The sequence below is a fragment of the Microtus oregoni genome, unplaced genomic scaffold (genome assembly GCF_018167655.1).
Source record: "Microtus oregoni isolate MIOR12 unplaced genomic scaffold, Mior012 000105F_ref0000443, whole genome shotgun sequence".
Classification (NCBI taxonomy): Eukaryota; Metazoa; Chordata; class Mammalia; order Rodentia; family Cricetidae; genus Microtus; species Microtus oregoni.
Window position 1 is genome coordinate 117592 of NW_024544720.1, and position 23149 is coordinate 140740.

The window sequence follows — 23149 nt, forward strand, 5'->3', positions numbered from 1 at the left end:
TGGTGAGAGAAAGATCCTCTTGCAAGGACTCATCATGTGATGAGGTGGAGTGGCATAAGGTTTTGTCAGCTACCTGGTACCTGAAAGGGCCTGAGATAGGCCTACTTGAGTGGTCAAGGCCCGGGGTGGTTGAGGTAGACCTGCTTAAGTGGTTAAGGACTGGGGTGGTTAGGGTAGACCTGCTTAAGTGATCAAAGCCTGGGATGGTTGAGGTAGACCTGCTTAAGTGGTCAAGGCCTAGGTTGGTTGAGGTAGACCTTCTTTAGTTATCAAGGCCTGGGATGGTTGAGGTAGACCTGCTTAAGTGGTTAAGGACTGGGGTGGTTAGGGTAGGCCTGCTTAAGTGATCAAGGCCTGGGATGGTTGAGGTAGACCTGCTTAAGTGGTCAAGGCCTAGGTTGGTTGAGGTAGACCTTCTTTAGTTATCAAGGCCTGGGATGGTTGAGGTAGACCTGTTTAAATGGTCAAGGCCTGAGGTGGTTGAGGTAGGCCTTGAGGTGACTGGCCTGAGAGAAGGCAAACCTGGCAGATGTGTGTTCTTTGAGGTTGCCAGTATTTTCCAATCAAACTGAGGAGCTGCCATGCTGAGATCTGTCATAGGTGGAGGACAAGTCACAGAATCCAGAGGATGAGATGGGCAGCAAGGTGCCCATTGTGGTGGTGGTGAATGGCATCCAGGAGTCAAGGCCAAGAGGCAAGTACAGATGACTGTGACGTAATCTGTGAGGAATTCAGCAGGACAGGTGACACGGGTTGAGAATCTCTGGGCAACAGGTGTTTATTACGAGAAGCAAAGGAAGTCTCTAGGGATGAACTGGTGGCCACAGATGCCTCTGTGGGCTGCCTAGGTGGCAGATGGGCTTTGGCAGCTTCTGGTTTGAATGCTTCACCTGAGGCATCTTAAGTGCTGCCAAATGCTGATGGTGTTGACAAGTCTCTTTTGCATGCTGTAAGAGACAGGAGATATTGTAGAACTCTAGGACAATTCTGAGGCCATTTCTGAGGCCTCTCAGCCTTAGTCCTTCCCCCTGCTCCCCCAGGAACCTAACAACTACACATGCACGTACTGAATTTTTGGGACTTTCCATCTCCCTGTGTTCTTGTGGATGTTCTCCAAATAGATCTCCATTCCCAGAATTGGGACAAGATAACCCACAGATGTCCACAGATGTTTTGAATCTCTCCCTGGAAAGGGGACAAAGTAACACTCAGATGTTCCCTCTTACCTCGCCTGATCTGGCTCACACCAATTATTGTTAGTAGCACTTTGAATAAGCCAATCCTAATAGTTGAAAAACAACCTGAGAGTCCCTCCCCCCCCCCTTTGTTTCTATGGCTTTTTGCTTTAAAAAAACTTGTGACAGTCATCATTCGGGGTCTTTTGGCTTCTTGAATGCTGAAGGACCCTGTTGCAACAGAATTAAATCCTCTTGCTTTTACATCAACTGCGGTGTGAGAGTGGTCTCTTGGGGGCAACTCCTCCTCGGTAATTGGACTTTAGGGTCCAACAATATGATTGTAACCAGGAGCTCATGGGGCCAGGAGGTGGGACAAGATGAATGGGGAAGGACCCTCACAGCCCATCACAACCACTGTTCCATACTCTGCTTTTTACGAGACCTTGTTATCTTAACCTCAGGACTGTACTCACATCCCACCCATCCAGAGAGCCACTATTCCCAGGATAACCTCATGCCCTGGTCACGGGTGATCACATAGCAGGCAACAGGAGTGAGCCAGAGAGAACTGGAGATGGCTCACCTGTGCAGAAGTGAATCCAGCACCTCTTCCTCCTTTGGTTTCTCCCTGTTGCCTCTGTAAGCTGGAAATGGAGAGTGGGTTATTGGTGGGTATAGGAGGGACCAGGTATCTTACCAGAGACTGAATGAACTGTCCTTCCATAGAAATGAAAGTTAAACAGGAGCTTAGACATCCATGAGCAAGGCCATGTGCCCAAATGCATGGAGAGCAAGACGCATGTTGGGCAGGACAATGCCATGAACCAGGAGCCTCCACTTCTAAGGACCTCCATAGGCGTCATTATCTCCCTGTGGAGGGCAGGGAAGGACCAGGGCTCTGAGAGAGGAAAGTGTCTCAGAGGCAAACCACCAATTTACCTCCAAAACAGGAAGCATGGCACCACTTCATCACAGGGCACCACCTCCTCCCACACCATCCCTCCCAAGTCAGTACCCAGTCCTGGCTGCCCATAGCTTCATTCTGAGCACAGAACCTGGGGAATGTCTTCAGTTCTGGGTTCCTTCCCAGGAGCTGCTGCCTTGAAGGTCCTGCAGCTCATCAGTGTAATCATGGAGTAGGGGTGGGGGAAGGCTGAAGTCACCTCACCAGGGAAGGAAGTAGCCTACCTCTCACAGTCCTGACTTTCTTCCTGACTTTGTTGTGCTCCCTCTTCACCACCAGAGAGAGAGAGAGAGAGAGAGAGAGAGAGAGAGAGAGAGAGAGAGAGAACCAGCCCCATTGACGTATCTATAATGTGGACAAATATGTGTTCTTTTTCTCTTGGAAAACTCAAATGGGGGCTGTCTCTGTGAGATCCACCATGAATGTAATTGATCAAAGTTCTGCTGAGGAACCAGAGGCTCAGCTCTGAACTACCAGCAGTCGCTTCCTGATGTGCTGGAGGTCATCGCCCCCTTTCATCTCAGCTGGATCAACCCTATAAGCCTGTATGTTAGAGGGGAACACAGAAACCATCGCTCAGAACCTTTCCTTTCTCAGAGGTCCCTAACCAACCCAGGAACACCACCCCTGACCACTGAGTCACAAGGCCTCTCCCAGGTATGGATGGTCTGAGAGCAGACATTTTGGAGCCCACTCTCCCCTCTGCCCTACCTGCCAGTTCTCAAGAGGATGGGGTCCTGTTTCAGGCTGAGATCCCCTGTCAGCCCCCTATTTGATTTGGAAAGTGAAGCCTGGAGAGAGAGGAAGCTCTTCTTCATTGGTTTGGGCCTAAGGCATACTTACGATTTTGGTGGTGGTGTTTTCTGCTGGTGGAGGTGAGGATGAGTCAAGGTGGAGGAGGGGTGATAATAGGTGGAAGAGCCCCAGCCCACACACAAAGGCAAGGATCATGTCCATTGTCCAAGTGGTGGAGCTGGGGGTCAGCCATGAAGGATTAATGCTTTCCAGAAGAGAGAGAAAATTCTCCATCTGAATCACACTGTTATTCTCAGGCTACTGAAGGCTGAGAGTTCTCTCTGGGTGTTGGCAGCTGGGTCAGGTCCACATCACAGAGCTCCTGTCTCCCTGTCACAAAGGGCTCCTTTCAGGGGCCAGCCTCGACAAAATTACCTTTCTTCCAGAGTGGATGCATGGGAATTTAGAAATATAGTAAAGAATATAAAGACACAAATGAAAATAATAAAACCCAGAGACAAATAGGATAGTATTGGGAGGGAATTTCAGTGAGTTCTGAAAATTCATTCATGTTTAATTTCCAATAGCTTATTATACCCCTGACTTCAAAAGGTAGGAGCAGAACAAAATGACTGCATTAACACACAAATTGAAAGTCAGGGGGTCCATTCCTCACTCAGGCCCTTGACTCATGCCTTAGACCAAACACTCTGTAGGCAAGTTACTCCTGGGTGGAATCCCAAGTTATTTCCATAAAGGGAACTAGAACTTAGTTGGATCCTTAGACTTTTGTTTTCGGTAGGAACCAACTACTTCCCTGTTTCAGGAGCAGGAGGTCGGGTAACAAGCCACACCTGTGGACAACAGCTTTGAGAGAACAGAACTCTGATTTACAACTAGGTGGGATCTTTTGTTTGAGTTAGAGGTACAATAATCTCGAATGAACTAAAAAACAAGTCCCGGACTCTCTGACCTTTGGCCTCTTTGGGCCTCCAAAGAGTGTGGAGAAGGGCTCTAGGAAGAGCTGACCAAACAATCACTCCCTGTCCGCCAGGCTTCACATGGGCTCCATCCTCCACAGCCTTTTGTGTCTGTTTCCAATTCCATCTGCACACTCCATCAGAAATAGAGTCCTGTCCATTTTCTTTTCCTCTCCCACCCCTAGAGAGAGGTTTGTCTGTGTTCTGAGACCTCCATGCCACCTCCAGTGACATACCTCCTCCAAAAGGTCCCACCTCATAATCCCTTCCAGAAGTTCTACCAACTGGAGACCAAGCACTCAAATATATGAGCCTATGGGTTTATTCCAACCACGACATTCTATTCTCTGCCCCCCCCCCCCCATAGGCTTTTAGCAATGTCATAAAGCAGATTTCACTTCATCAAAGTTCCAAAGTCCCCATAGTCTTTCATAGTCTCATGTCAGGAGCCATTTCAGGCTCCTCCTTTCTCACATCTCACTGGGCCTTGAGGTGGAAATCTTGAGACAGAAAACTCAAAGTTAACTGAGACATTGTATACGTACCTTGGAGGCTCAAGCTCCCCGTGGCACCTTAGAGTGTCTTTTTTGTTTGCTGCTTATCACTAACAGCAGGTGCTCTAGCCCTTGACCTCGCAACTGCCCCACTTTGCTGCCTAGCTACGGAGCCACTCCTTTCCTTCCCCTCCTTTCCCCCTTCCTCAGTTCCCCCCTGCCCAATCTCCTCACTGACGAGTATATAAGATGTAAAACTTGCTTCAATAAAGGGGATGCCTTGACAAGGAATACTGCTTGGCGTCTCTTTCTCCCCCCCCCCCCCCATGTCTTTCAGATAGTGCCTGTTCTGGTTTTGGTCCCTTTAAGAGACAAGCCACACCCACTCCCCTCCCCATCCGCTGAGGCAGGCTGATCTTCAGCTTCTGGCCTGAGCTCATTCTCTCTTTTCCATCTTCCTCTCGGAGAGGCAGCTTCACTTCTGCCTCTCTCCCCACTTCTCTGCTTCCCCCCTTCTCTGTCTCTTTTTCCTCTCTCTCCCTCTCTCTCTGTCCCCCCTTTACCCTTCCTCCTCCATAACCCCCTGAATAAACATTCAACCTCACCCTGCATGTCGTGTCTATCCATGTTTCTGTCTTCTGCCCGCCTGCTATGTGTCTCCCTGCCTGGGACCAGTCATTGCTCAGGGACCAGCAGCCTACTCTGCCTGGGGCCCACTGCCTGCTGCCACATGGCCCGCCACCACCGCTCAGGCCACCACTGCTCTGGGACCGGCAGCCATTTCTGCCTGGGACTGGCTGCTCCCAGGGCCTGCTGCCTGCCACCACATGGCCGGCCGCCACCATTTGGGACCTACAACATTTCTGCTGCCTACTGCCGCGGGGATCTTGGAGCATTTTTTAAAAAAGAACAACAGTGCCTCTTCAAGACCCTGGAGTAACTTAGGACCTGCTGGGCGGGCCTTGTAAATAGAATAGCCAGTTGTAAAATAAAAACTTAAGCATCTAAGAAAATAGCTGGGATTGATTTATCCTTGATTGGCTGAGAAAGCTGCTGACAGTCTGTTTTCATTCTCCTAGACTTAAAACTTTATATTTCTTTAATTTTACATTCTTATTTCTGGAATATTCATTTTTATATTCTTATTCTTGGACTCTTCACCCACAAGGCCTCAACCCTAAACACAGAACTATAGACAACTGAGGAAAGCTGTGGGTGGGAGAGATGGTCCTCCCCAGGAGAGAGCACACCATCCTGTTGTCCAGTGCCAAATGGTCATCTCCCAAACAGACACACAGGTAGCATTAGACAGGCTGAACGGGTTATATTTAGGAATATAGATGCATATACAATTACACATTTGCATGTGATAACAGTAAAAAAAAAAAAGAGGCATGAATTTGAAGAAGAGTGGGGAGAGGTACCTGGAGGGTTTGGAGGGAGAAAAGGGAAGGGGGAAATATAAATATATTTTAGTAAAAAATGAAAAAAATTGCTTCTATAGGAATGGTAGAGTCTTTGAATGAAATGATGGTTTCCCAAACCAATGTTGATGATAATAAAGTAGGTAATTAAAGGAGAAAATAGAAGAACCAACCAATTAACCAGCACAATAATGTGCCAAACCAGCCTTTCACAATGATAAGTCCCATTTGCTTGTTCCATATAATATTTATCCACTTTTAATGGTTATTTGGGAGGGGCTTCCAGACACAGAGAAGCTCTGCCCACAAAGCTCCTTCCCCTTGTTGCAATGTTTGACTTCCAGAGCTGTGGGCAGAGGCTGCATGCATGGTAGAAGTTGCTTTAGCTCTCCTCCATGTCTTATTTAAAATCTGCTCAGTGTGAGCTCTGACCAGGTTGATTATAACACACACTCCCAGATCATTATTACATCCTACATTTCCATATAGATTGGAAACCTTTCATTTACTTCAGATGTAAATTTTCTTCAGACAAAAGAGATGGAAAGTGATTAACTCTAGAAGGATGTTTGGATTCAGGCAGGGGTCTCACTGCATGCAGCTGCAGTTACTCTTCCTTGTGACATCCTCTATTCTAAGGCAGGTGCAGCCCTGTGGGACCAAGCCCTTGGCTATACTGTGTGCGGAGAGATGCTTTGCAGTGTGTATATTGAGTATAGAACCCTCAGTTGGTGTCCACCAAGGAGCCGGGTGTTGGTGGAGATGATGTCTCAGATTCTGGTGTAGAAGATTTTTGTACTCATGATGAACATGAGGGTTTGGGGAATATATTTAGGACTGACATTCCTGGACTGTTTGGTAACCACATTTAAGGAGCATCCAGACTTTGGTGCACAGCGGAGGCACCATTTCCAATCCCATCAGCAAAGAAAGGGTTCCCTTTTCTCTACTTTCTCACCAATGTTTGTTATTATCTGTCCTTGATGTAATTGCTTTCTTTGTGGATATGACCTCATTGTGGTAAGCTTATTTTCTTCTTGTTTTTAAAGCTAGCACACCACACGTTTATAAAAACATTTAACTATGGAGCCATCCCTCCATCTCCATTAAACTCTTTCTATGCAACACTGGCATATTTTTTTTTCTAAATGTTCTCTTTAGTAAATAAAATCTCTCAATCTAAACTTAATTTTTTTAAAAAATTGAAATGAATAGAATTAACATTCTTCTGACAATCATTTTCAGAAATCTTGACTTTTTTTTAAATCTTGGCTTTCAACTACGATTCCAAGAATTAATTTTGTGTCGACATTAGATTCTTTGAAATTGACTTTTAATGTAATATTCTTAAGAACACTTAACTTGCTTATCTCTCCTTACCCATAAAGAAACACATCATTCTTTACGGCTTGCTCTCATTACAAGGGGCAGCTGGAGCTGCAAGGTGCTGGGGATGGGACGACCTGGCAGAGAATGCCAGAGCCAAGAGCTGAGCAAGCAGAGCCTGAAGGACCTCCCAGGAGCTCAGTTATGCCAGGTAGATGTGGGTGCCTGGCCGCACCCATCCTCGGGCACTTATTCTGTGGTCTGTGTAGATCTGGGGGGCAGTGGTGGGGGAGAACACTGTTGAGCACAGCAGATCATGAAACTTAGTGGGCAACATAAAGCTGGAAGTTATATCTCTACAAAGGAAACTGTGTGTTTGTTACTAAAAATGAAGCATTAGGAGAGCCATGGTGAGACAGGGTGGCTTGGTTTAAAGAATACAAAGTGTTTTGTCTTTCCGTGAGCACAATCCCAGACTGTTTTGTACATTTATGGGAACACGCTCATTCTAAACCCTTAAGTTGGCATGGAGACCACAGAAGGACGAGAGTAGTCTGGATCTTCTGAATGCGGCTGACAATTGGTGCAGAAGCCAATGAGAATGGCACTGGGATTTGTCTCTACTGCATGTACTGGCTTTTGGGGATCCTAGTCTATTTGGATGCACACCTTCCTAAGACTGGATGCGGGGGGGGGGGAGGCCTTGGGCTTCATGGAGGACTGAGAGAGTTAAGAGGACAGGAAGCTGTGGCACTTGAGTTAGCTTAGCATGGAGGTTAGCCACATGGTGGACAAGCGGCCTCAGAGCAGGAAGGGGAGTTTTAAACAAATAAAAACCGAAAGTGTTAGTGAGAGCATGCTTGAAACACAGGCATAAAGGAGAAAAGGGCAAGTCATACTTCTCTGGGTGAATCAGAAAAGCAAAACCACTTATGAGCTATTGCTTTGTGAGCTACTGTGATAAGGGGAGGGAATTCGGGAAAGGAGAGTGTGATCTCACTAAAAGGATAATTATTCCTCCTGTCTCTTTAGCTTGGCTTACTGAGGATCTGGCTTCCAGAGTGGGAGGCCTGACTCCCTGTGGGATGGTCTCTTAGACAGGTATCTGACCTGACAGGGTCCATTCACATCAGAGGTCCTATTGTCTAGATCTGAAGAAAATAATTTTCTGCCAATGGGCCTTGACTACTTCTGTAACAATACTTATTCTCTGAACATCTTTTTCACCAATTTTTAAATTATTCTCCTTCCTAAGTCTCTGACACAGAGCCAAACCATTGTCTATGGTCCACAAATTAGAACAGAGTTGAACATCTGGTCATTTTTTTTTCAAGCAAAATATGTGGCCATGTGCCTTGCTCAGGGTTCTGACCATGGGAAGATGTCTCTTGAGTTCATGGTTGTCCCAGATAGGGGCTCTAATAATATAGATGTAGCGTCTGTGTGGTTTCTGCTCAGTGTGAAGAACCATCAGTACCACACCTTGACCACTTTCTCAATTCTTTCTAGATTATATGAAGCCAAAGGTACGTGTTGGGGCTAGAAAGGCATTGCTACAGATAGATCTAAGAACCATAGACATTTGAACAATTTTTTCTCGTAAGTCGCTTGTTCCCTCAGGATATGCTCAACAACATATATCACAGCTATTCGATGACAGATTCCATCTATGAATGTCTAATTTTATGGTTTAGTGAGTCACATCAATCTCAACTCATGAAGTCTTGCTCGGATCACATGGTAACACTGATGGTACCATGGTAACACATGGTAACTCAGAACACATTGGTGTTCCACTGTCAAGCCTTCAGTTCCCACAAGGGCCAGCAATAAGCCCATAGCTATTTTTCAGAGAAGTTGTCTAAAGGTGATCATCATCGAACCTTGCTCCAAATTCTCAAGGGCCTCTCCTGAAATTCGCTCACAGAGTCTGCCAAAGACTCCAAACAGCACTCTTAGGTGCTGCTGAGACCAGAAGTCCAATCAAGTATGCTGGATTACATGAGTCAAGTGAGAGAACATTCTACAGAGACGCCTGGACCATTGAAAACCCCTATTTTGTTCTGGCTCCACTGGAAGGCAGCGGCTTTAAGGTTCGCTTGCTATACGGGTTTGAGTAACACACTCAAGTGAGGATTGTGCTGCTTTCAAAATCCACCGAGCTCTGTGTGTCTTAGTCAATGGGCTTCCCACCCAGCCATATGCAAGCAACCCAAAGTAAACCGAGGGAGACTCTTACCGAAAAGAGCCATTAAGGTAGAAGGGATATTTGTTAGAGAAAGTTAGTTTACATGACAGACAGGAGGTAAGAAAGTATATTGGGGCGATAGAAAATGACAAAATTAGTTATGTATATACAAAACTATTAAAGAATAAAAATTAAATATGAACAGCTTTCTGTATGTCAAATACAGACTTGAAGAGAAAGAAGTCAAGAAAAAATTCAATTAAAAAGTTTTTTTTTAAATACCCAGGAATCCACCTAACCAAGGTGGTAAAGGATCTCTGTAATGAGAACATTAAGACGACAGAGAAACAGGGATGAAGAAGCCTGAAGATGGAAAGTTGGCCCATGTTCATGGATTGGTATGACGGTGTAACAATTAGTAGAATATCAAAAGTTATGTAGCTAATGGCCTTTTGACTAAAATTTCAGTGTTCTTCAGAACACTACAAAACAGCTTTAAAATTTATAGGAGAACACAAAAGATATGTTTTGCATGCTGACACAGGTATGAATTTCTTTCATGACTGGGCTGTGTTGGGTTATGATAGGGTCACTTGCGTATGACCTACACGCCTGTGACCACAGACCTTGGTCTCTAGATGGCTTCTACAAGGCCTCAGTTCAGCTAGAACACAGTTCTGATCTGTTCGTGAGAAAAGAGTTTCACGGCACAGGTGCAGTGCAGTGGAATAGAAGACGGTCTCTTCTCTTTCACCAAAGACAAACAATTTTCACTTCTCAAACCCAGGTGAATTAAAATCATTAAGTTGAACAAAATTTCAAATAAACTTTCAGGTCATTGTTAAACAAGGCCATCTAAAACCCTGGAGACGAAGCTCAAGCAAAGGTGGAATCCCGACTCTCTACTGAAAAGGGCCACAGACACTGTCTCCCAGAACTCAGTTTCCACAGTCAGCTGCACCATCAAACAGAATTATATCTTTTACCTACATAAAAACTTACAGAACCAAAGCCAGAAAGAAAGCAGAATACTACAGTTAAAACCAAGCTTTATTTTTAAGACATTACAGTGTATGCTCTTTTTATTAAAGCAAATTTAAAGATCCTTGTTAGAATCGATAACGTAAAGGACTTCAGAGCATGCAATAAAATATCAGTAAGATTTTCTTAGTGCTCACACAACAGCGTGGACCTTAAAAGTCTTGAGTGTTGGATCTCTCACAGGACAGGCTGGCTAGTATAATGGAGGACCCTCGCTGTAGAACGGAGGAGGCCCCTCACTGTATAACAGAGGCGGCCCCCTCGCTGTAGAACGGAGGAGGCCCCCTCGCTGTTTCTTCTTTTGGCCTGCTCTAACCTTGTCACCATCATGAAGCGCACATCTTGGGGCAGCATGCTTCTGAGACAATGGTGTAGGAATTTATATACTCTGGCTGCCTTTGCATTGCCATCCAAATCCCAACTGCTACTCTGGCTGGAAGAAAAACACGTTGCGTGAACCCCAAAGAGAGCAGCAAAGCAGCTTTAGCACAGGATCTGCCTGGAACTTCTACCTTTCGTGTTCACCACCCACGGTCAAACCAAACTAAGAGAACATCTACAGTGAGCAAGGAGAGGCTGTCATCCGTAATCAAACATCAACTCTAGCCACTAATTCAGAGCTGCACACTTAGTCAAACAGGGAACGGGGTGTTTATCCACAGCTGACGTAAGTGAAGACCAGTTCCTTCTTGGCTTCCCAGTTTACCGTGGGCGACACAGCTACACATTTCTGTCCTCTGTCACACGCTCAAGTGCAGGAACGGCACTCAAGAGACGCGTGTCAATTACCTCCTGGTCTTCCAATACTGGGTCCAAAGAGCAAGTCATCATTTCCCAGAATTCATCACTAGTCTCCATGGAAAAGCAAACAAAACACGAAAACCAACAGATAGCAGAGAAGCGTGAAAAGAAAAACCACAGCGTTGACAATTCACACGCCACTCACCAGGTCGCTAAGCTCATTCAGGCCCATGCAGAAGCTGCTCTTGCCCTGTTCATATTCTGTGTTGTGCTCCTCGATTTTCTTCTTATTTTCTTCCCACACCATTCTTCTGTGGCCTTCTTCATCCTGGAAATCAACAGAGCAGGTAATATTTCTTTCCTATTAACTCCCACACAAGCTGACCAAAGGAAGTGTAGGGACAGGCAAAGTGGATCCATGGAGAGGGACCTCAGGACACGACATCCTCCGCACCCAGAGGATCAACGAGACTGATCACCTGGAGTTCATAACACCAGTCTTTAGGCAATCCCTTGGCAACGGCTGGTCTCTGTAGCCACGTCCATGTCCACGAACTTTTTAGAGGTAAGATCATTCTCTCTGAGATCTCCCTGGACTGCTTCTGTTACTAACCTGGCTGTAAGTTTTCTCATATTTCCTCTTCCACTCCTGCCATTCAGCATCTAAACTGGGATTAGCTGGTGAAGAAGCCAAAGCCATTTCCAAGCAAAGGATAGTTGGGAAAACAACAGGAGTCAGGTATCACAAACCTAGAGAAAGAAGTGCAGGGTTAGCCATAGCAAAGCTATTGACATGTTTATTTTTGCAGTATCAGTCAGTTCGATCTCATGCCCTGTGCACCTTGGCCGGTGTCTGAAATAGTTTCCAAGGTAGAGGCTGAGGCTAGGACTGCTTAGTCCTTGGCTGTCTAGGAGCTGCTTAAATGCAAAGGAGGCCCCCAGGGCACAGGCTCAGCCCCGCCTCCAATCCAATCCCCTCTGGACGGTTGCTCTCCCTACCTGGAGGCTTTGGACCACCACCTGGCATTGTGTGCAAGCTCAATTAGTTCATCTGGGTCACAGAGTTAAACATTGTGGCTCAGGAGACAAACTAGATCCCAGGCCCAAGCTCTGTGTTATAGGACGAGACTTTTCTGAGAAATCTAAAACTCACAGAATATTCTGTTTGTTACAAAGAAAATCTTCAGGGACATCAAAAATCATGGCAGGATGACACCAATGGGGACAGCTAGTGTCCTACAGTCCTTCCTACCTCAGATTCTGTGTCTGCACGGAGAGCATGTGCTAGTCTAAGAATCGTGAAGGCGCTGCTGACAGCAATCTGAAGAATTAAGGGTAGGTGTCTGTGTCTGCCTTGCCTGAAGCAGCCTCTGACCATAGGAGCGTCTTCAGAGAGGATGAAATACCCACCCCAAACCAGAGATGTTAGACACGCTTGTCATTTCTCCTGGCCATCAGTGTCTCAGTCCTGGAACTCTCATCATGACGAAAGAGCATCTGAGTTGCCTGAAACAAGGAAGAGATGCCTCATGCCCAAAGGGTGGCCTACAGGGTTGGACTGGACACATGAAACTCGCTGTGCGGACGTCCCCATTACGCTGACTAGATAACAGGGCATGATTGCAAAGCAGATGGAGCAAACATCAGAAAAGAGGATACAGTGTGACTGAAAAATATAGAGAATGTAAATTACTGAGTGTGAAGAGATCTGGTGTGTTTCTATTTTAATATGTCACAGAAAAAAATAAAAAAAGTGGATTCATGCACATTTTCCTCTGAGTTTTCCAGTTTTATTATTCACATGTTAGACAGATAATTGATATTTAAGGATGTTCGTATGTTTATTACAGGCAGAATTGGATGGATACAGCCGTATAGAGTGTGTGTGCTTCTTCCTCAGTCAGGGTGGATGCCAGTCTGCACAGCAAATTGAAATATACAGATAATAGGAACAAAGTTTAGCTCGACATTCTAAACAAAATGAAAGAAATCTCTGCATGTTTGCAGTGTGCTTGGGGTTTGGGAAAGTAGTCATGGTTTAATCTTGGCTTAGTGTTCTGTACTTGTGTTTAAAAGTAATTGCAGCATGGCTTCTGGCAGCAGGAGCAAAGGGGCAAAGAAGATGAGATCTGTCGTTTTCACACCAGCGGCTGGTGAGTATTTATGCCTAGCTAAATTAACTTCTACCAGCGCCTTCTGTAGAGCTGATTTGTAGAGAGTGCTTGAATTTGGTTTCATCAAGCAATGATTTAAAGTCTAGCTGGGTATAGTTGGCTGTGCTGAAACCTGTGGTCTCCTAGAGTCTGTACATCTGTCCAGATCCTTCTGTGTCTTTGAGTCTCCATCGAGACATTCAGTGTTATTCCAATGGGCCTGCCTTCACATGCTACTTGGTCTTTTTCCTTTGCATTATTTAATATCTTCCTTTCTTCTGTGTGTTTAGTGCTTTTATTTTTTAAAGATTTTTTTAAAAGATTTATTTATTTATTATGTATACAACATTCCTTCCATGTATGCTTTGCATGCCAGAAGGCGGCACCAGATCTCATTACAGATGGTTGTGAGCCACCATGTGATTGCTGGGAATTGAACTCAGGACCTCTGGAAGAGCAGTCAGTGCTCTTAACCTCTGAGCCATCTCTCCAGCCCGTGCTTTGATTTTTATGTGTCTTGGAGGATTGATTTTCTGGTTCTGTCTTTTTGGTGTTCTATAAGGATCTTGTACCTCCTTCATTGGGTTATAAGAATTTTCTTGGTTTTTATTGAAAACCTTTTCTCTGCTGTTGACTTGGGTTTCTCCTCCTTCCTCTGTTTCTATTACTCATAGATTTGGTTTTTTCTTTTTTATAGTTTGTCACATTTTCTGGATGGTTTTGCCAGGATGTATTTAGATTTAACTTTTTTTTTTGACTGAGGTGTCCGTTTCTTCTACCTGGTCTTCACTGTTTGAGAGTCTCCCTTCCATGTCTTGTATCTGTTTTGGGGACTTTTCTGAGTGTTTTGACTTCTTAAAGTTTTCATTTCCTGTTTTAGCGAATTTTGGGTTTTCCTTAGTGATTCTACTTCAACTTTCATGTCTTGCACAACACACTGTTTTTGTTTGTTTGTTTGAATGTTTGTTTTGTATGCATGTGTTTTCACAGACATCAGGGGCCCCTACTGGAGATCACATATGGGTCCTGCTACAGACTCCAGACAGCATTCCTATCTGTCACTGAGGACTCAGGTTCAATCAAGTATGTTGGGTAAATAGCTCACGTGACAGAACATTCTACACAGCAGCAAGGACCTGTTGAGTAGCCTTATCTTATCCTGGCCACACTCAAAGGCAGCAGCTTTCAAGTTCCTTAGCTATCTGGGTTATTCAAGTGAGGAATGCAAAGCTTTCAAAATCTAAATAGACTATTAAGCCCTGTGCAGCTCAGTCAGTAAAACTCCCACCCAGGCGTGAGCACAAAGCGTTCAGTTCAGCGAACTGAACAACAACCTCCACACCCACTTAAACAACGTAGTAAAGATCCTCTTCAACACAAACCTCAAGACAACTAAAAAAAATGGTCATGAGACCCTTGAAGATGGAGGATGCTCGTCAGTAGGACTGACCAGAGAGCACCATCTTTCTCAGCACCAGAAGGCAACACGCAAGCTTCCAAATGACGGAAGCAACAAACGGCCTTACTCAGCTATGACAGCTATGAACCCTAAAGATGTAGTAGTTGCACACATGTATTAGAGGTACCCAACTTCTTCCTAATTGAGTGTAAGATCCACTCAATAGGAAGGAATCCATGCCTAGTATTGAAAAGCTAGTCACCTGCCTAGGGCTGGTAGAGACATGGATCTTTCAGGAGAATCTACAATCACAATGTACTAAACCAGCATAATCTGTAGTCACATTTTAAATAATTCTCTTTATACCAACAGATAAGTGTATTTCTTCATCCACAATCAAGAAGACTTCTCTTTGTAAAAAATGGAGACCATTATAGAGAACAACAACCAGGCAATGTGCAGAGTTTTGAAGTCCAGCCCAGCTGATACACTTACAAAACAAAGCCCTCTCTTAAGGCTCAGGGACTATTGCAAGAAAGGTAGCAAGAGAGATGTCATAACTGGACACCCCTAGCAAGCCTGCCTTCTAAAGCTCCTACAAACGCTTGGTTACTTCTTATTTAGCAAATGCTCTGCTTTCTTGTAACTATCCATGGTGTTTGTGAGCTTCATGGCTGAGACTTAAGATCATGGAAATGAGAGTGGCCCCCTTACAGACTCACATGCCTGCCTGTAACAATGGCGAGGCAGGGTGGGTTTGCTGTTCCAGCCTCTGGAAAACTACTCCCTAGGGAAATGTGTCCCCAGTATCTGTGCCCATAAGTGATGTATTGAAGATCCCAAAGTGCCCAGCTTTACCCAAGGGTAAACATGAAAATCAGGTGGTGTAACTTGTGGCAACTGGTTCTATAGGCATGAAAACCCCAAAATTTGGTGAGTCATGGATTCTGAGAGACACTGAGGTGAGGCACCTGCTCTCAGGTCAGAGACTCTGCAAGCAGTTCTGAAAGGGGCCTCGTGGAACCGTGAAGGTGAAATCTAACTTGCAGTGGAGTTCACAGGATGTGCTGAGACTAGAACCACAGGATATCCACTAAGGAAAGCTGAACATATCAAGAGCCAGCCCAAGAGAGGCTACAGATCCTGCAGGAACCGTAGCTGAGGCACTCAATTGTCTGTGTCAGCCATGGGCATAAGGGTGGAGCTTTACCTGATGGGTTATTGTCTTGCTTTGGACCTTTCATTCCTTGCTGTGTCTCCATAATTCTATTTTGGGATGGAAATTTAAACTCTGCATTTGTCTGTTGGAAGTCTGTAATGAGCTGTTATTATTTTAATTACACACAAGGTAATCACAGTTAATGGGCTTTCTCAAGTCTAAGAAAAAAACCTGGATTTTGGAGATTTGAACCCTCCTGAAACTATGATGACTCCTGAGGTTAGGCTGAATGCCATTGCAGCAAGAGACAGCCGTGTATCCTGCACCGCTGGACTCTCTTGGGTCTGATAGGGTCACTTGAGCATACACTACATTCCTTTGACCACAGACTTTATCCTTTAGATGACTAGTACTTGGTCACAGCACAGTTAGAGCAGGTCACTGATATGTTTTATAAAATGAAATTTGTGGCAGAGGTCAGGACAGTGGGACAGAAGGTGCCTTCTCTGCTCTGAATTCGCCACTGTGGCCAATTATATTTGGTCAACTACTGCAAATTAACAAGTTGGAATCCCAGAAAATTCCTTGTTGACTTTCAGATCATTGCTGAAAGTAGACAACTGAATCCCTAGAAACAGAGCTCCACCAGGGATGGGAAACTGACCCTATGATGAGAGAACCATCCTACTCCTAGAACACCATCCCACAGCCAGGTATATTGTCAAGCAGAAGGTTTTAATGATGTACAGTATTACTAAAATAAAACCAGAAAGCAAGCACAATGCTACATTTAAAGTCAAGCTTTAATTTTAAGATATTGTTGTAAAAAACATTTTATTAGCATGACTATGCCTGGCCATTCCTATCACAATGTTGCTATTAAATGAAGTCAGCATTTTCTTCTGCAGGGCACATGCTGGACAATGTGATGGAGAGAACCCCTCCTGCTCCTCCTTTGCACGGGTCCGTTCTCCTCAGCATCATCTTGGGCAGCAGGCTCCTGAGGCAATGCAAGAGCAAAGGAGTAAAGATTGCTTCACACCTGGGCTATCTTATTGTTGTCAATCATCCCCTCTCGTTACTCCGACTGGCAGAAAAGCACTTATGACCTCGATTAGAAAGACTACAGCACAGTGACTTTGTCAGAGTGCCTTCATGGTCACCATGTTTCATGCCCAACTATAGCACCCCAATCAAGAAGAAAAGATTGTCACCCACACCCCAGTATAAACTCTCTCCACACTCCGTAGAGCAGACCACTCAGTCCAACAGTGAAGCGCCAGCTGTTTCACAGCTGACGTCCGCGAGGGACGAGACACTGTCATACCTTCCGCGAGGGACGAGACACTGTCATACCTTATCTGCCACAGATGTCACTTAGTTGTTCTCTTCTACCGTCTCAGATTTAGACAAATCTTGTGTAAACTTTGGCCTTCCACAGCAACTTGTCCTGAATTCCTCATTCGTCTCCATGGAAAAGCAAACAAAAATATTGAGAAACAGGAGACTAACGGTAAAGATCCGAAGTGAAGAAACACAGAGTTAGTAACCCATTTCTCACTCACCATGTCGCTAAATTGGTTGAGGCCCATCGTGTAGCTGGTCTTGCCCTGTTCGTACTCTGCATTGTGTCTCTCGATAACTTTCTTATTTTCTTCCCACAGTGCTCTTCGGTGTCCTTCTTCATCCTGGAAACAAATACTATAGATGGTATTTTTTCTTATTAACACCCACACAAGCTGACCAAATAGAGTGTAGTCAAGAGGAGCCATGGACACGACAGCCAGCCATTGTCCACACTCAGAGAATTAGCCATAGTGCAAGTCTTCAGCAAGTCCTTAGTGATGGCTGGCCTCTGTGGCCGCATTTATGTCTATAGACTCTCAACAGCAGGGGGCATTCTTTCTGAAATCCCTCTGTACAGGGTCCATGTTACCAACCGGGCTGTAGGTTTTTTCAAATTTCTTCTTCCATTCCTCCCATTCAGCATCCAAACTGGGATCACGTGAATGAGCAGCTGAGGCCATTCTCAAGCAGGAAGACAGCACTGATCAGGTGAACAAGGACTTGTCCAATACCAAATGGTCAGCCCTGAAAACATTCACACAAGTAATTATGCATACTGATCAGGCTACATTTAGGAGTATATGTGTATATGCATATAGGCACATAGTTACAATAAATGAAAAAAGAGGCCAGGTTTTAAAATGACTCAGGAAGGGTGTTTCTGAGGGCATGAGGGAGGAAAAGGAGGGAGTAGCAATGATGTAATTCCACTAGTATCTTAAAACAATAAAACCAACCAAACAAACAAACAGATAAAAAAACAAAGAGAAAGAAAACCCAGGGAAAGAAGAGAAGTCCCAGGTAACCAGAGCAAAGCTGCGGTATGTTTCTAGAGCATGAGTCGGCCGGATCCAGGGCCTCTGTACCTTGCTTGTCTCTGTAGTGCTGCAGCTTCCGTTAAAAACGTGGACACCAGGACTGTGGTATGCAGGGCCTCCTAAGAGCTATTTATAAAAGAGTCCAGTGTTGCAAGAGCAGAGCAGCCCGTGGCTCCACCCCTTCCCTTCCGGAGCAAAGCCTAGCTTTTTCCTGAAGCCTCAGCCTGGTGCTCAGAGCAAGTCCTTAACCGGCTTGACTCATGCACACCAGGAAGGAAGTCAGAACTCTGCAGACTAACCAGCCCTTAACACCCATCTGTCTCATAAAGGATGTGGCTTTTCTGCGAATCCTAAGACTCAGATATGTCCTGTTTTATAAAATTGAAAGTCTTCAGAAACAACAGAATTGTGGGGAGGAGAACCCACTGGGGACAGTTTGTGTGTGCGCCACAGTCCTGCCTCAGGTTCTGCATCTGTATGGGGAACTGTGACAGCACTTTTGAAACATCAAGCAGTGTGTATCTGCCTGTGATTTCCTTACCTGAAACTCAGCCCCTGACAGATAGGAGCGCCTGCAGAGGGGAAGAAATAACCAGAAGGAAACAGAGATGTTAGAGATACTTTGTTATTCAGCCTGACCATCAGTTTCTCAGCCTAGGGCTCCACAGCTTTAGAAAAAGCATTGAAGTTGCTCAAATCAAAGAAGAGATACCTCATGTGCTCAAAAAGGTTACCCACAGAGTTTGACTGGACACGTGAAACTTTACCATGACTCTGGACACCCGAAACTTGCTGTGAGTGTCCCCAGCGAACACAGCTGGCCACATGGTTACAAAGCAGATGTAGTAAAAGCCAGAAAAGTGGTCCTTGGACTTCCCACAGGGCAGGGAACCCTGATTGCTCTTTGGGCTGATGAGGGAGGGGGACTTGACCGGGGGAGGGGGAGGGAAATGGGAGGCAGTGGCAGGGAGGAGGCAGAAATCTTTAATAAATAATTAAAAAAAAAAGACTACCAAAAAAAAAATAACAAAAAAAAAAAAAGAAAAGAGGATACAGTGTGAAAAACACAGAAAATATAAACTGCTGCAGGTGAAGGGATCTGGTTCATTCTTATTTTATATATTACAGGAAAAGGTTAAAACAAAGTAGATTTGTGCCCATTTTCTTTGGGGTTTTTTGAAGTTTTACTGTGCACTTGCCAGACAGATAATTGAAATTTAAGGATTTCGTATGTTGGTTCCAGGCAGAGTTGGTTAGACACAGCCCAAGAGAATGCGTGTGCCTCCCCTCAGTCAGGGTGGATTACCATTGGCCACGTCAGAGGAGCAGCAGATATCAATCAGGGGATTGGCCCACCAGGAAATGAAACTCTGCTGAGTTAAACTCCTCTGCAAGGCCTTGGCTCCGGAACGTCTCTTGCCTTTGGGGGTGGGGTGGGAGGGTGTGTGGAAGGAATGGGAGGAGGGAAGGGAGTGGGAATTTGGATTGCTACAGCTGTGTCTTTGTATGTTTGTCGCTGCCATCTCTCTCTGGTGTGTGGCGTGGTGTGGGGAGACCCGCACTGCCTATAACATAGTGTGTTTACCTCATGGAAATATTCTGTTCTCCTGGACATTTTTACCTGTGGATTATTATGAAGACGATTTCCTCCCAAGCTGTACTGTTTAACTGAAGCAATGATTTTATACAATAGTATTATTAGTTAAAATAGGATTTCGATGGTTGAGGGTCTTTAATAAATACAGTAAAGAATTATATCAGAGGTTAGGTTAATGGAAAAATTAACATAGGTAAAATTAGGATAAAGTTGCCTCTGCCTCTGATTTTGACTCTTATTGCTGCTGGGGACTGGCCCTAGGCAACCATAGAGGATGGAAGTCTGAGTTGTTATTATGTTAATTTCACACAAGGTAATCACAGTTAATGGACTTCCTCAAGTCTAAGAAAAAAACTGGATTTTGGAGATCTGAACTCTCTTGAAACTATGATGACTCCTGAGGTTAGACTGAATGCAATTGCAGCAAGAGACCATCAAGAATCTTCACGCACAAGTGGACACTATGGGTTTCTGATAGGGTCACTAGAAAATACACTACACTCTTGTGACTCTTGAACAGCTAGTGCAGGTCACTGTAGTGGTATAGTATTTGTGTTTTAATAAATAAAGCTTGCCTGATGATCAGAGTGCAAAACAGACACTCTCATCAGTCACACAGGTCAGGCAGTGGTGGTACACACCTTTAATCCCAGCACTAGAGCAGAATATAAGATAGGAGAAGACAGGTCTCAGCTGGGTCTCAATCTGAGGGTTTGTGGAGGCAGGATCACCTATTTTAGTCTGAGGTAAGAGCCAGAGGCCGGCTGCTTTGCTTTTCTGATCTTCAGCTTGAACCCCAATATCTGTCTCTGGGTTCTTATTATTCATGCTATAAGTCACTGTTATGTTCATATAAAATGAGGTTCATGACACAGGATCAGGCCAGTGGGGCAGAAGGTGCCTTCTCTGCACTGAATGCTTTTCAATCACCAATTATACTTGGTTTTCTGATGGAAATTAGAAAGTTGGAACCCCAGAAAATCCAGATCATTGCTGAAAGTGGGCACCTGAAACAGTGGAAACTGAGCTCTACCAGGGATGGGAAACTGGCTCTGAAATGAGAGAACTCTCCACTCCTGTTAGCCACCCTAACAGCCAGTTATACCTTCAAGGAAAATGTTTCAATGATGCAAAATTTGATTAAAACGAAACCAGAAAGAAAGCACAATGTTACATTTAAAGTTGACTTTTAATTTTAAGACATTGTGGTTTACATTCTTTTTGTTAAAAAAGTAAAAATTCTTGTGAGAATCAATAATATAAAGTAAGTGAGAGCACAGATTAAGTTATTGTAGGGTTTGTCGAGTAATCGTGTTTTAGATTTTATATCACAGTGTGTATCTTAAAAGGTTTCAGAGTTGGAATCCACACAGCCCAGGCTAGCCTCTGTACTGGAGAGGCCCCCTGCTGTTTCTTCTTCTATTTTTCCCTTGTTCAGCCTTGTCACCATCACGCGGGTCACTTCTTGAAGCAGAGAGCTCCTGAGGCAATGACACATAGATTGCTTTATTCCGAGGTTAAAATAATGTTGCCATTTCTGCCAGAACCGTTACTTGGGCTGGAAGAAACACACTTGTTGCATTATTTACAAAGAATGCACCAAAGTGGCTTTGTCATTACCTCCCCTGTAACACATTTGTCTGACAAGGGAACCAACCATGTTTTTTTTTTTTTTTTTTGGTTTTTCGAGACAGGGTTTCTCTGTGGTTTTGGAGCCTGTCCTGGAACTAGCTCTTGTAGACCAGGCTGGTCTTGAACTCACAGAGATCCGCCTGCCTCTACCATGTTTAAAACTGAACAATTAGTACAGCTACCCTGAGAAAGAAGAATTGGTTGTCACCTACAACCATGTCAACTGTAGGCACAGTCCAAAGAGCAGAACGCTTAGTCAAACAGTGAACTGTGTGCTGTTTGCAGCTGATAGAAGTAAGGACTTCAGCTTCTTGTCCGCTTCCTTGTGGGCACTTGTAGGTAGAAATGTGACAGTCATACCTGATCCTTCTCAGCTGTTACATTGTTGTCCTTTGTCAAATCCTTATATTCATGCTTATCACAATCCAGGTCTTCTTCTGCCCACATTAAGTTTCCACAGCAAACTTTCCTGAATTCTTCATAGGTCTTCATGAAAAAGCAAATAAAACATTGAAAACCAACCGATACTTGAAAGATGTATAGAGAAGAAACATAGAGTTAACAATCCATAGCTCAGTCACCATGTCGCTAAATCCATTCAGGCTTGCATAGATGCCGGTCTGGTCTTGCCCATACTCGGCATTGTGTTCATCAATCTTCTTCTTCTCCTCCTCCCACAAGGTCCTTCTGTATTTTTCTTCATCCTGATACATGGAAGAGACAGTGTTTCCTTCAGACAAGTCAAGAGGAGGCACGGAGAGGGGTCTCAGGACACGACAGCCAGTCATCCTCCACATCCAGAGGATGAGCAAATCTGGCCACTTTGAGTACATAAGTGAATGTCTTTAGCAAGTCCTTAATGATGGCTGGCCTCTGTGGCCACGTTTATGTCTATAGACGCTTAATAGCAGGGGCCATTCTTCCTGAAATCCCTCTAGACAGTGCCCATGTTACCAACCTGGCAATAGGTTTTTTCATATTTCATTTTCCATTCCTCCCATTCAGCATCCAAACTGGGATCTGGTGATGGAGCAGTCGAGGCCATTCTCAAGAAGAAAGACAGCACTGATCAGGTCTCAAAAACCTAGGGAACAAGGACTTGTCTAATACCAAATGGTCAGCCCTGAAAACATACGCACAAGTAATATTATGCATACTGACTAACATAGTTATATATATATATATATATATGCATGTAGCAACAATTAATGAAATAGAGGTCAGAATTTAAGGACGAATTAGAAGTGTTATATCAGGAGAAGTACACGAGAGAGTTTTTAGGGCAGAGAGGGAAGACAACAATGATGTAATTATATTCTCTTAAAAAAAACAAAAACCCTCAAAAAAAAGTCTAGAGAAAGAAGAGAAATTCCAGTTAACCAGAGCAAGCTATGAGGATGTTTTTGGAGCATGATTTGATAGGATCAGGGCCAGTGTACCTTGCTTGTCTCCACTCCCACCTGAAGTGCTGCAGCTTCTGTTCAAAGGTGGGAACCAGGATTGTGATGTGCAGGGTCTCCTAAAGAGCTATTTATAAGGGAGTCTGGTGGTGTAGGAGAAGAGTAGCCTGTGGCTCCACCCTTTCCTTCCAGAAGCAGTGGCTAGCCCTTCCCTGAAGCCTCAGCCTGGCCCACAGAATAGAGATATAAGCTAGCTTGACTAGTGTGTTAAGCATCCCAGCTAGAGAAACATAGTTCTGAAGACTAAGCAGACCCCTGACCGAAGCTGTTTCACACAGAATGTAGCTCACCTGA

The 23149-nt window shown here is 44.6% G+C and overlaps 3 protein-coding genes across 4 annotated transcripts; all 3 read right to left on the minus strand.

Moving 5' to 3' along the window:
- Window positions 1–757: 757 nt before the first annotated feature.
- On the minus strand, window positions 758–12516 carry LOC121443365 (protein CTLA-2-alpha-like). Of its 2 annotated transcripts, XM_041645106.1 has the most exons (6): window positions 12482–12516; window positions 11685–11821; window positions 11277–11399; window positions 1762–1822; window positions 1068–1185; window positions 758–947 (listed from the first exon to the last, which is right to left on the minus strand). In XM_041645106.1, exons 2-6 carry the CDS (start codon window positions 11769–11771, stop codon window positions 887–889), a joined length of 450 nt encoding a protein of 149 aa, XP_041501040.1. In that variant the 5' UTR covers window positions 11772–11821; window positions 12482–12516; the 3' UTR covers window positions 758–886. The 2 variants fall into 2 exon arrangements, with proteins under 2 accessions (XP_041501040.1, XP_041501041.1); XM_041645107.1 differs by lacking the exons at window positions 1068–1185; window positions 12482–12516 and having other exon boundaries at window positions 11685–11855.
- Window positions 12517–16567: 4051 nt separating this feature from the next.
- LOC121443366 (protein CTLA-2-beta-like) lies at window positions 16568–18338 on the minus strand. Its single transcript, XM_041645108.1, has 5 exons — window positions 18215–18338; window positions 17723–17873; window positions 17348–17470; window positions 17139–17249; window positions 16568–16782 (listed from the first exon to the last, which is right to left on the minus strand). The coding sequence occupies exons 2-4, from the start codon at window positions 17807–17809 to the stop codon at window positions 17160–17162; spliced, it is 300 nt and encodes a 99-aa protein (XP_041501042.1). The 5' UTR covers window positions 17810–17873; window positions 18215–18338; the 3' UTR covers window positions 16568–16782; window positions 17139–17159.
- Window positions 18339–21749: 3411 nt separating this feature from the next.
- Window positions 21750–22440, minus strand: LOC121443345 (protein CTLA-2-beta-like). Its single transcript, XM_041645076.1, has 3 exons — window positions 22354–22440; window positions 21977–22099; window positions 21750–21881 (listed from the first exon to the last, which is right to left on the minus strand). The coding sequence occupies exons 1-3, from the start codon at window positions 22438–22440 to the stop codon at window positions 21750–21752; spliced, it is 342 nt and encodes a 113-aa protein (XP_041501010.1).
- Between the last annotated feature and the right edge of the window lie 709 nt (window positions 22441–23149).